Here is a 13,281-nt window from a genome sequence, read left to right on the forward strand (position 1 = left end):
CTTGACTTAGGTAGCTGAAGTGAGGTGCTGCTTTCAGCTTCATTGGTAGTAGATTCAATTACTCGACTGCAATTTAAAAGATATTTTTCCCTTATACATAACCTAAAACTTTCCTTCCTAACCTTCAGACCATTTTTGTGTCTCATCATCAGAGGCTGTTAAAAATTCCCTTTCTTCCTTTATATTGTTACCTTGAAATTGGTATCTTAAAAACTGTGATAATTTTCCTTGCTCTTCTGAGTCCTCATTTTTAGAGTATTTTCATTTATTTCCCTGTCCTCTTTTGTTATATTTGGTATTTTATTTAGTTGAGAGGCTAGGGTGGTAAATATTTGCAAAGCATATTAGGACTTCCAGAGCACTCAGCACATGATAGGATGTGATGAGCAACTCACCTGGTCTAGCCTCCAGGAAATGAAATGCATTGCTTATTAATTACTTATTAATATCCCTTCTAAACCAAGGGTAACAAATCTGCAAATAATATTCCAGGTGCCATCACACTAGCGCTAGGGAAACCTTCACTGTCAGCTCCCTACTTTTACATGAGGTCCTTTTGTTGGTTTTCAGCTGGTGACACTGTTCCCATTGAGTCAATAATAAACCAACATCCAAATGTGGTGTATGGGGTACTGCACTCCCTGAAGTGTCTTTTAAATGAAAAGTAAAAGCAAGCACTCATAAGAGCCAGGATGTTAAATCTGGTGTCATTTACAAATTTCAACTGAGATCATTCCATTCTCCTTGCACATGTGATGCTTTTGCATTTGATTTGATACAGTATCCTTCATTTGCTGTACAAAATGCTGAGCACTGTTGCCGTGCACTGTTAAACAGCTGCCATGTTTTACTCCAAAGATAATTACATTTCAGCAGTGGGTGAAATGTTCCCCATATAAACCTTACCCAGCTTGCAAGGGTGATCGATGCAAGGCTTAATTTGTTGTTATTTGCAAAGTGCTTTGTGCCCTTCATATGAATTGTTGTATTCACTTAAATGTTCTCTTTCATTTTTGTGTTTTTCTTGAAAAATTAATAAAGATTTAAAGAGAAAAAAAAGACGAAAAATAAAGCATTATGGAAGTGCAAAGTTTTTCTATTGCGCAGCCAGGAATAGTGTTTTAGTTTTAGTTTTTTGTCTTTTATAATATATCATACTATGAGGTCCTTTTTGTTTGCTTATTACAACCCAACGGGGCTGTTTTAGACTCAAAGTTAGCTGTTTCTCCACATTTGTGTCTTTTGCTATTTATTCAGTATCTTTAGATCGGGGTGTCAAACTCGCTGATGGTGATGGGCCAAATTCACATAAACTGCACTTCACAGGGGCCATGCAATACCCTCCGCCGAAAAATTTGGGCTATCTTCCCCTTTTCAGCGGCACCACAAACAAGGGACAGATGTCCTAACGGGCCAGATTCTGTTATCTCACTCCTCTTAACTACTACTGCATTCCATCAGTAATCCCACTGAAGTTAATGAGACTACACAAAGAATTAAAGTGCTATTTACCAAATGTATGAATAGTCTCTAAATATCAGGATGGTTTCAATGTGAAATTCTGAAAAGCTGCTTGTGTGTGAGTTAAACACCATGACAGTTAAATGTGATTCAGGACCTGTTCCTGCAAGTCTCACAGTCTGAATATATCATCTGTCCGTAGTGTGTACGATACACAATTTCTGCTTTTTCATTTGTTTGAAATATGAGGCCATAGTAAAAAAAAAATGGTTTTTATCACTTAAGAAACATCGAATTGTGGGGGGAGGCGAGAGGGTAACCTCAAAAGCTTCTCCAGCGAAAGGAAGTTCAGCAGAGTCCCTGGAGGCATCAAAATTTAATTCCCTGTCGCAACATGAATCTGCCAGCCAGATGCCCTTATTTGGGCAGAGGACACTGGCATGATAGACACTCCAGTAGCTCCCATAGAGAGGCTTTGCTGTTGTTGTGCAGTCAAGGAGAAGATGAATGTCTTGTTTCCTCCCTGTTAATATCTAGGCCCATTGCTTCAGGTTTTTCACAAGAGACAGGATTGGGGTTGGAAAAAGTGAAACTGATGCCATTCTTGTCTCTTTTCTCTCTCTCAGGTTTACGTGGTGCAATAGCATTTGCACTGGCTATTCGGGACACAGAATCTCAACCCAAACAAATGATGTTTACCACAACACTGCTTATTGTGTTTTTCACAGTCTGGGTTTTTGGTGGGGGCACCACGCCAATGCTCACATGGCTTCAGATCAGGTTAGTACTATCTGACAGTTATTTAATACTGTAAAATAATAGGATGGCTATGGCCAACCACTGAATTTTTCAGTACTCATTATTCTCAGTATAGATGGTTATGAGCCACAAAGCTTGGATCTGGCTCTGAATGTCTGCAAACCTCAACAGAGCATGGATTTTGTCTTCTGCAAAATGCTTGGGGACTTCAGTCCAAATGACTAGTTCAGGCCCATTTCTGATTCTTAAAGGACTATTTCTCTACTGCTTTTTAAACCCACTATGAACATTAAATACTGACACAGTGTGCTTGACAAGATTACAAGATATAGATACAAAGGCAGTTCCTGTCCTAATAAAAAAAATTTTCACTAAACAAAAAGGCTAAAAATAACTTCAATGTTTATAAACTCTCATCCTAGAATTTATTTCATAACCATGGTAGTAATCGTCAGCAATCCCTCGGAATTTGAGGATGATTGTCTTCCATAAAATGATAGCCAACTGCTGGTGACTAATGAGACCTATCTGGGATCCACAGATCTTGTCACAATTAGAGCAGACATTTCCCTATGGAAGGGGTAGATCAAGATTGTTGAGTTGGGCTTCGAAGCATTCTTTCCTTCTTTCCCATTTCTCCATTTCCTGTTGTCTCCATTGGATCTTGAAATACCAGTGCATCGCTCTCTGCTGAGCCAGTGTTTGTACCTTAGTGGCTGATTAACTGTCACTCAGCTAATTGGGGCAATTAACTGTCCATAAGTGGATCTGGGTTGTCTCATTTTCCTTAGTGTTGGGATTCTCTTCGAGACTTCTTTCCACTTGACTTCCCAAGAACTCAGTGCGGCTCCAGATTTCATCACTCAGGTATCTTTATTTGCCATACAGCAAAGCTACACTGAGTTGATCAGATTCAAGCATAGGGGGTGGGTACAGGGTATAACACACACCCAAAGTTACACAGGAAACCTCTTCCCTTATATACATGTACACATTACATTGCATTTACTATACATTGCATTACATGTTGTGTAATTGGCGCTGGTTAATTTGTAGAAACCAATCTCTGTACAGCATGCTGTGTCTGTGCATGTTCTGTATTCGACCTATTCTTTACCTCATTTTACGTTCTAGGTTTATTTTGTGCATTGATATCTTGTCCATTGTAAAGGTGTTTCCCCCTTACCTTAGCTAATTCAGATATTCTATCTCTTAGTTTACTGACCCATTTATCTATCTTTATTAGAACAGACATTCTGTTTCCAGCCTCCTGATCCATTTAATTCCATAATCCTCTCTCCCAAGATATGAGGCCTCACCCAGGTCTAATTGCTCATATCAAGCCAGGCCTACACTTAGCTGAGCCTCTCACAGGAAGGCTGGGTGCTTGGATCCCACTTTCCCAAAAGGCCAGTCCCTGTGATTGCTGGGTTTTTCGTTTTATTTGAGTACTTATGAATGGAGGGTATTTTGGTCATCTTGGGGGATCTATAAGCAGGTTGTTTACCTCAAATAAACAACCTGCTTACATTTTGTATTTAAAACAAGAACACAAAGAAGGCTGTAATCTTCCTCTGGTTTTAGTTATGGATACAATTTTAGGCACTAGAGGACCTAATAACAATTACAATTGTCTGTTGTCAGTCAGGAACATGTTGGATGCGCTTCTATGCAGATAATTCTTAAATAAGGGTGTGTCTACAATCTGAACTGAGGGTGGGAACTTGAGGAGACATAGCACACTAAAAGTAGTGTAGTGGCAGCGGCAGGATAGGCTAGCCATCACAAGTACATGCCTAGCATCTCAGATGGGTATGTACTTGAGGTAGCTAGCCCCTCCCACTGCTCATGCTGCTGTGACTACATTCTATTTTTAGCATGCCAGCTCAATGAACACTAGTTTGAATGTGTCATCTCAAACTGGGAATCACACCCCAGCTCGAATTGTTGACATGCTCTAAGTGAGCATGCCCTTGGAAGTAGATTTAAGAAGTCAGGGGTGGGTCCAGATTATTTTCAGCCTCCCTTTTAGAAAATAGGTTGGCAGCAGTAGCAGAATAGGAGGTGAGATATTATGGTCAACATTTTCAAAGGGTAGCCACTGATTCTGGGTGTCCCAGTTCATAGGTAACCCATCTTTAGCCACCTTAAGACCTGCTCTGCCAACTACTGTAATTCATGAGTAGAGATTACCCTGTGAATCGCAAAAGTTACCAGAAAATCTTCATGCATCTCCTGCAGTTTCTTCATTTGTGTGGCACTCAGCCAGTGATTTGTTACTCAGTGAGTTTGCTCCTTCATTGTGTGAGTTTGAAAATGAATTCATGTAGGTGAATAGCTATGAGAGGGGTAGGAGGTTAAGTGAGAGAAAAGAGTGGGGAAAAGTATCTTTACTTTTAATACAATGTAATATCCATCATATAGAGATATTTTTGGTTTTTTGAAAAGCAACTTTTAACAATGAGGTTCTAATGCCGTCTCTGAGTTCTGGTTATTTCCTAATCCCTTCAGGACTCTCTGCCTTATCTTATAATGTCACCAAAAAAACTTCGGTGGCATTATAGTCTTGTAATTCACAGTTGCTTATCATTTATTCTATATATAGTTTATGCTTCGCTTGTTTACAGAGTGATGTCTGATTAACAAACCTTCATGTCAGATTGTTTCTGTAAAATACCAGCTGAAGATAAGTAAATTGGAGCCTTAATAAAGAGGCATAGATAAAAAGCTTGCAGACAAAATCAGGACAAGCATACAAATATACTGTATAAACATAAAATGCTGGCATCCATATGTGGTATGTGAGCTTTGTGTTTCCTCAATACTTTGATTTTTTTTCTCTCTCATCTTCTACAATGTCAGCCAAGTTCACTGCAATTTGGATATACATCTCAGGTGTCTTGCATCCTTATCAGACTTGCCACTGTTTCATTTTTACTCAACAAAAGAGTTGTTATACAGCCCTACCTCAAATTAATATAGGTGGCAAGCAAAAACCAGGGCTGATGAGAAATGTCCTGATTCAATCTTGTGAAGTGAAACATTGCACAAGCTTAAAATCAGGAGAAAAAATATAATGGTTTCACATCTATTTTCCAGGACAAGTTTAGAACCCTAGATACCTGCCCTGATACAGTCCCTTAGGAAATTCAAAGAGTACATTCTCGTGTGCCCTTACTGACATAAGCCATCCCATTAACTTTAATGGGCTTCTTCCATCAGTCAGGACTACCCATGATAGTAAGGGGCTGCAGGATCCCAGATAGTGGCTTACAGAAGATTTTAGATGATCATGTTAGTAGATGTCAATATCTTCCTGCTCATCCCACCCTCATTAGCTCTTTCACCTCCTGTCCTTTCCTTCATGAAACATCAGAACTACTGAAGTTGGATAGTAACTGTCTGTCCAGGAAAAGATAACTTCTGCCAAGGATCCCTGATTTCAATGGGAATTAAGCAGTGAAGTATCTTTCAGGATCTGAGCCTGTGTTTCTAAATGTACTGATTAATAAAATAAATTATTTCCGTAATTAAAGTTGTGATTTTCGGAGGCACCTGAAGGAGTTAGGTACACAATTTCCACTAAATTTCTTGACTTCATCAACTTTATAGCTAAAGAGAGAAAAATATGTGGGAATTTTATATTTAAAGAAAAATGGGGTTTTGATGCCCCTAATTTTTCTACCTGATGAATATTCTGAATCAGTTTCACATTCCCCCTACTGAACTTTAACTGGCTTATCTATAAAATGCTTAAATAGTTACCCCCTGGGGAGTTCATGCTATGAAAAGGCACCCTTTAAATATAACACAGGAGGATCTGATCACTGAGGTTAGTTGGATGAATTGGATCTTATCCTTATCCATGTAAATATTACTCTGTGCACTTAGAGCTAAGTGGGCCAGGCCAGTAGCTAAGCTGCATTGCTCCCATTAGTGGCTCAGGAGGTTCAGCTGGTTGACTTTAGTCAGGTCACAGAGAGGTTGTGCTTGAATTAGACACGTTGCAGAGACACTAACCTACATGGAGGTAAATAACAACAACAATAATAATAATTAATAATCTGTCACCTACCCATTATATTAAAAATAAGCAAAAATGTTTTGTTTCACATTTATAAAAAAAAAAATCCATCTGCTCACTGTACAAATAATGCACTCCTAAGAGCTGGTCTCCTTTTCCATTGTGTGCTCTGATCTCTTCCCTCTCCTGCACACCATGATGTGTTGTAATTATTTATTGGGGTATCTGTCTAATTTACATTGTAAAATTGTCAGGGCAAGGACTATGACTTCTTGTTTATCTGACAGTGCCATACAAACTATATAAATAATATTAATAATAATCTCTGTGAAAGGCAATCTGTTTCAATTATATCTATCAAGTCATCCACCTCTCCCTAGATAGGGAACATTGATTACATTTGTTTTACTAGAGTTCAGTCTACTATAAATATAGCCTGTCACTCCCTTCTTTGGAGCAAAGAAGAAGACGTGCTTCCACAGATGACAGTCTTACAAAATAATTTTCTCCTTTTCTTGAACTACATGTGGCTTCTGCAGATCTCCAGTTTGTCCACCAGATTGCCAAAAGATACAGTCTGATCTATGTCAAAACCATCTAGGTGTTACTGACTGTGGACTCCCTCAAATGTTCCACTTCAGTGAGCAAAATGTCAGTCAAATGATACTCCCTGCTTAAAATATTCTCTCTCTCTCTCCCTCCACTCCACCCCCCAAAAATTCCATATATTTCCCCTGCCCCCAAAATGTCGGTTCCATATTCTCCTCACTACCCCCCTTTCCATTCCAAAGCCACCAGTGCTATACGTTTTACCCCCTTAGGACTCACTGGCTGGTCTAAGGGTCTGTTGGGAGGAAATTGTCCCATGGCTAATGTGGAGAGTTGAATGGGAGTCTTGGATAGCAGCAGATTGTTGAGCAAAATGTGGATATGGGGAGGGGTGAGGGAATATTCAGGTACTCGCTAGCCATACAAGAACTAAAGGCTAACGTGAGTCCAAGGGCCCCCTCCAGCTTTGTCAGTCTTCAGAACTTTGAGTTAAATTCAACCCTTATGTGAGCAAGTGCAACTACATTGAAAGATTTGTGCCTACTTATATAAGGGATGATTTTTGGTCTAACCAAGATGCTCAGTGCCTTGGAAATTTGATCTGTCAATCACAGACTCTGTTCTGATCATTTCAAGGTTTCCACTCCCTGAAATACATTTTTAAAAAGAAACCACACCAAGCAATGTAACCATCCTTGAGGTAATTGTACCTAAAGGTGAGCTAAAAGAGTTTAGGAATGTAGTTTTTCCTTAAGTTACACTACATCGTAATATTCTCTGTCTTAAACATCACTGTGTAATAAAATGGAATGTAACAAAGAAGATTTCAGTTTATGGATAAAGTATTGCAATTACCTTATGTTTCACCAACACACAAAGAATGACATAAAAATGTGTCTTACAGAGTCTTAAGGGGGGAAAAAACAGGCTGAATTATTTTTAATCTTAGTTTTAAAAGCATGTGGCCTACATTTTCAACAGTGACTAGATATTTTAGGTGTCTCTATTCTTGGGTGCCCAAATTGAGTCACCAATTAAGACCTTAAGGGAGGTCTTATTTTCAGCAAGAGATGAGCATCTTCTGAAAAGCAGGCTTCATTAAGATGTCTCAGGTTGGGCACTCAAAATCAATAAACACTTTAGGCCTGAATACTCAAATGTATTATAATTTACATAGTTACCAACTGGCTTTCTGAGAACAGAATTGTTTGCATTAGATACCTAAACATTACTTTGTCCTTTGTTTTCTCCAAATGGTGCAACAAGAAAAAAAGGCCACTTCTTCCAATTGTGATAGGCTCGTGTGATAGGCTTGGCTGGTAATGGATGAACTTGCATCCATGTGTGAGAAAGATATGATATTTCAAAAGCAAAACAAAGAATATGGCCATTTAAGCATGAGTTCACAGACAAATTGAAGCATTCAATAAATGTGTCTTCAGAGATGTTATTACCTGCTAATGCTTTTGGATGTATGTTTCCCCCTCATGCCCCTTTACTCTGATTAAAACAGCAAAATGCATTTTACAGTAAATCTCCAATCAGTGGTTTGGGGATAAAGGATTCTCCTGACAGGCACAGCAGGAATACAAAGCTGTTAATAAAACATGTCCTAGAGCAGTATTGTTGTGCTAGGTATTAGATCTTGTTTGTTTATCATCAGCCCCTGCACAAGTACTTGTCAAGGGATTTCCAGACATTTTCTGTAGCTTTTGGCAGCAATTCTTCAATGACTCAAAAGCATTCATTCAATGTGCTGCAGCCTCTATTCAAAGAAACACTAAGCACTATTAAGTAATAACTTTTAACAATGTCTTAATGGTCATCCCTCATCTGAGTATATTTGATAAGGTCTCTTTTATTATTAATGAGAAATACTTCAAAGAAAACAAAAATAATTGCTCAGACTGGGACATGAGAGGTCACTGAGATGTTACTCTGGGGAATTCATTGATTCTGTAGTCTCAGTTTTAATAATAGACTGTAATTCCCAATCTCAACCAATGGAGGAAAATACAAGTCTGTGACAGATTACATTGATTTTAGATTCATTCCTGCTGTAACACCACTGGAGTCAAGTAATGAATCTGAAAACTTGGGGGTCATACCCTATGATTGGAGGATTGCTAAAATAGTACTAATTTTTAAAGGAAGGAGAAAAAAATGATCCAGGAAACTATAGGCATGTTAGCTTAACCTCAGTTGTATGCAAAGTCTTGGAACAAATTTTGAAAGAGAAAGTAGTTAAAGACATAGAGGTAAACAGTAATTGGGATAAAATACAATATGGTTTTACAAACGGTAGATTGTGCCTGATGGACCTGATCTCTTTCTTTGAGAAGATAACAGATTTTTTAGACAAAGGAATTGCAGTAAATCTAATCTACCTGCTCTCCATAAATACATCACAGGGATAAATAAAAGGGAGGGAGAGGCGTTATTTAAGTTAAGCGACAATATTAGCACAAGAAGAAATGGATATAAACTGGCCATCAACAAGTTTAAGTTTGAAATTAGATGAAGGTTTCTAACCATCAGAGGAATGAAGTTCTGGAACTGCCTTCCAAGTGGAGCAGTGGGGACAAAAACCTAAGTGGCTTCAAGATTCAGCTTGATAAATTTATGGAGGGGATGGTATGATGAGACTGCCTACAATGGTATATAGCCAATCTGCGACAGCTCATAGCAAATATCCCCAATGACCATTGATGGGACACTAGATGGGAGCAGGGGCTCTGAGTTGCTACAGAGAATTCTTTTCTGGTGTGTGGCTGTTGGATCTTGCTGAAATGCTCAGGGTCCAATTGATATTTGGGGTCAGGAAGGAATTTTCCCCTGGGTCAGTTTTGCAGACAGCCTGGAGTTTTTTTGTCTTCCTCTCCAGCATGGGGCACAGGTGACTTGCAAGTTTAAGATAGTGTAAATGGTGGAGTCTCTGTAATTTGAAATCTTTAAATCATGATTTGAGGACTTCAGTAACTCAGCCAGAGGTTCTGGGTCTATTACAGGAGTGGGTGGGCAAGATTTTGTGGCTTGCAATGTACAGGAGGTCAAACTAAATTATCTTGATGGTCCCTTCTGGCCTTAAAGTCTATGAGTCTATGAAAGTTGTTTCAAAGATGCATTTGCCCATTAAGTTATTCTCAGTAAATTGAAGTTACCGGATTACCAACGCCAAACAACCTTTTATTGTATGGATTTGCTTTGAAAGTGTTTTTACTGTAAATCTGTATCTGAATAATACCATTAGAATGTAGGGAATCAGGCTTGATACACATAGAGACCCAATTACAAGGAAACTTCACACTAACCTAATATTACTGCAGTTGCAGGGCTCTGCTCCTATAAAATAAACAAACTGGATTGTTTTGTGCAGGCTCCCATAAACCGAGGCTACTACACATTTTTCTAAACTAAAAAGGAAACAAAACTGTTGAGCTGCATCCAAAACATTTTGAGAATCTGGCTTAGTTGCTACTGTTTGTGAAATATGGCCAATTGTTTGACTTTATCCCATGTGAAATATAGAAGAATAGCTTTATACAAATTTGTGATATAAAATAATACAGACCAAGACATTCACTTAACTCTTATGCCCCTGCCTGTTCCAATATTAGTATTCAGATGAATGGGAAGATGGGTATACAGCAGGCATCAGTTCCCCTACAACACAATGCCTGGGACACAACAGATCTGACACTATGGAGTCTGTTCTCATTAGGAGCACCCATGCACCTCCCTTACTGCTCTAATATTGAAAATGTGTGTGGGCAAAATCTTCATTTCATGAGAACAACTGAGATTTTGTCACCAACAAATCCTAACTCTAGCTCCAATTACTTTTGACTCCCAAACCTTAAACCTAAACTTAATCAGAATTTGAACTTTAACATCTCAGCCTCTCTGAACTTTTTTAAATGAAGGCTATAAAATGCCTGTTTACCAGAGTGACTGTCTCCATATAGCAGCTGTTCTCCTGGCTTAGATAAGTGTGTGTTATTTGGACTTTATTTTAGAAGTGTAATAAATAACCAGCGGACCATCACAGCTGAAAGGAACCCATTTCGATCTTCTGGGAAAGTCCATGTTTGCATATATCACCAGTGAACACTCCCGTACATTCACTTGACAGACTGGTTTGGATTATTATGCAAACCCATGCTTAGATTTCTATCAGACTTTACTAATTAACCTTGCCAATGTGTAATACAGATTGCTTTTTTAAAAAGAGTTTAAAAAACTTCATGTACACAGGAACCTATTTACAATTGTTAATAATGCTGATGCTTTCAATTAAAAATATTAGAGAGACAAGGTGGGTGAAGTAATGCCTTTTATTGGACCAACTTCTGTTGGTGAAAAAGACAAGCTTTTGTGCTATGTAGCTTGAAAGCATATCTCTCTCAGCAACAGGAGTTGGACGAATAAAAGATATTACCTCATCTACCTTGTCTCTCTAATATCCTGGGACCAACATGGCTACAACAACAGTTAAAAACATGTTAGTGTTTAATGCATATTACAGACAGATATGCTGAAAAATTATACTCTAAGGGCAAAGCAGCATACAAAACCGGATCAACAAAACAGTTTTTTTCTTGTAAATGTTTACTACTAGAGTAAGATTCTATATCAGTTTTACCCTTCACCAGGCTTGTGTAGCATGGTCATAACCCCTGCCTCAGCCCCCACCCAAAAAAGGGGGGTTTATAGTGGAAGAATTGCTATTACAACATTATATTAATCAGTATCACATGGTAACTATTACAATAGCAGAACATATTCTTTTGTTCATTCCCAAAACCTACGGTAGAGTTTACATGCCTTTAACCAGATTTGTTCTAAGAGATGCAGAACAAAGGCAGCTCATGGAAATGCTCTTAGCTGCCAAGTGGGAAACTTTGATTAGAGTTTTGGTCCCATATTCTTGGTTTCCAAGAGATTGCCTTCTGTTACTCAACAATGTCACTTCTGGCTGATTGTAGATCAACATTGTGGGTTCTGGAAAGAATGCCACCTTATCTAGAAAGGTGACACTTTTGACATGGACTCTCAAGGAATGATGAAGAAAATATGATTGTACCTCAGGGCTTCTGCAGATTGAAAAGGCCCCTTCCCCACAACAACCTGGGAACAAAGGGAAATGCTTTGCAGATCAAAGAATTAACAACTGTTCTGGTTGATGCTGATGGTGCTGCTAGTGTTCCTACAACTCTCCAGCCATGCACAGTGATTAATATTTTATTTTTGTTGTTATAATGACGTATCAGTGTTTTGTATTACCAGTATGCTTTGTCTATTTCTGGCTTTTGACTGGCTCTGGCTCTGGCCTTGGCTATACGACATGATAGGAGTACATGGTGTGGCATTAGAATAGCTTTATACATTCCTCTTGGTCAAATCACAGTTGTAATAGAAACCTACATCTCTTCCTCAAGAGCTCGCACATGTGAAATCCCTCAAAGATCCATACTCTCCTCTTCTTCCACATATTGATATCCTACCCACTGAAAATGTAGTGGTATGCCACAAACTCCTGTGTTACCAATATACTTACCTCTACATCCCTCTCTCACTGGATGCACTTAAAGCCATTGAATAATCGCACAAATTCCTATGAAGCATAAGCCTGTGGATGAAGAGCAGCTAGCTGAAGCACAACCTGGACAAGACAGAGGAGGTGCTGCTCAGAGGAGGAGCTAGCCAGGATGTTAACCTCACCCTCCATTCAGAACATCTGCCCTCTCATAGACAAGGTAGGGCGTAATGTTGAGCTCATGTTGGATTCATCATTACTCCTGGCCACTTCAATAACCCCAAACTTCTCCCACTAAAAAATCCATTCCTCCTAAGTGAGGACCCAGGAGGTCAGTTCCAGGTTGGAGTTATGTTACCATTGTATTTGTGTGATGAGGAACACACATAATCACAATGTAATGAGTGGCAACAATAAGCTCTTATTGTTTATTTCGGGAACAGAAAAACTATGGACAACTTCCCGCTAGCATGGAGGAGGAGCCGCCAGAATTAATGCAGAGTGAATCTTTTCCCCTGTGCCAGACAACAACTTGTAGGAACTAACAGCAGCATCCTGGGTGAACACATTCACCCACACAAAAACTGTAACACTCCTTATACATATATAACAGGTACTTTACCTGAAACTCACAAAGATAGTCTCCCAGATACTGCAGCAGCTCATCGCCTGGGTGAGCAAGACACAAGAATACAGCTCACCAGCATCTGCAACCTCCACCGAACTCCCATCTGAGTCCAGCGTCAATTCAAAGTCTGGTCCTAATCGACAAAGGCTGCATGGGCTGGGCCTGGCTTTCTTAAGATATGTCTACACTGCGATCTAGGGGGACTGATTCCCAGTTCACACCAGCTCTCATTTGAGCTAGCACACTAAAAATAGTAGTGAAACCCTGGCAGTATGGGCAGCGGTGGTGGTGGCACGGGCTAGCCAGGCAGGGTTGCCAACATTG

General features: G+C 39.2%; 1 protein-coding gene and 1 long non-coding RNA gene across 2 annotated transcripts in view; one reads left to right on the forward strand and one right to left on the reverse strand.

The window, feature by feature from the left end:
• SLC9A9 (solute carrier family 9 member A9) overlaps positions 1 to 13,281 on the forward strand; it is a 288,473-nt gene that overhangs the window by 181,321 nt on the left and 93,871 nt on the right. The window contains exon 12 of the mRNA XM_067556089.1: positions 2,088 to 2,241. Within this exon, the coding sequence (XP_067412190.1) occupies positions 2,088 to 2,241 (154 nt within the window). The remainder of the gene's footprint in view (positions 1 to 2,087; positions 2,242 to 13,281) is intronic.
• The window catches only part of LOC137158374 (uncharacterized), a 174,251-nt gene that overhangs the window by 41,019 nt on the left and 119,951 nt on the right, over positions 1 to 13,281 (reverse strand). The window lies entirely within an intron of this gene.

This window comes from Emydura macquarii, unplaced genomic scaffold (assembly GCF_026122565.2).
Source record: "Emydura macquarii macquarii isolate MOO-44397 ecotype Brisbane River unplaced genomic scaffold, CSIRO-AGI_Emac_v2 contig_18, whole genome shotgun sequence".
NCBI lineage: Eukaryota > Metazoa > Chordata > Testudines > Chelidae > Emydura > Emydura macquarii.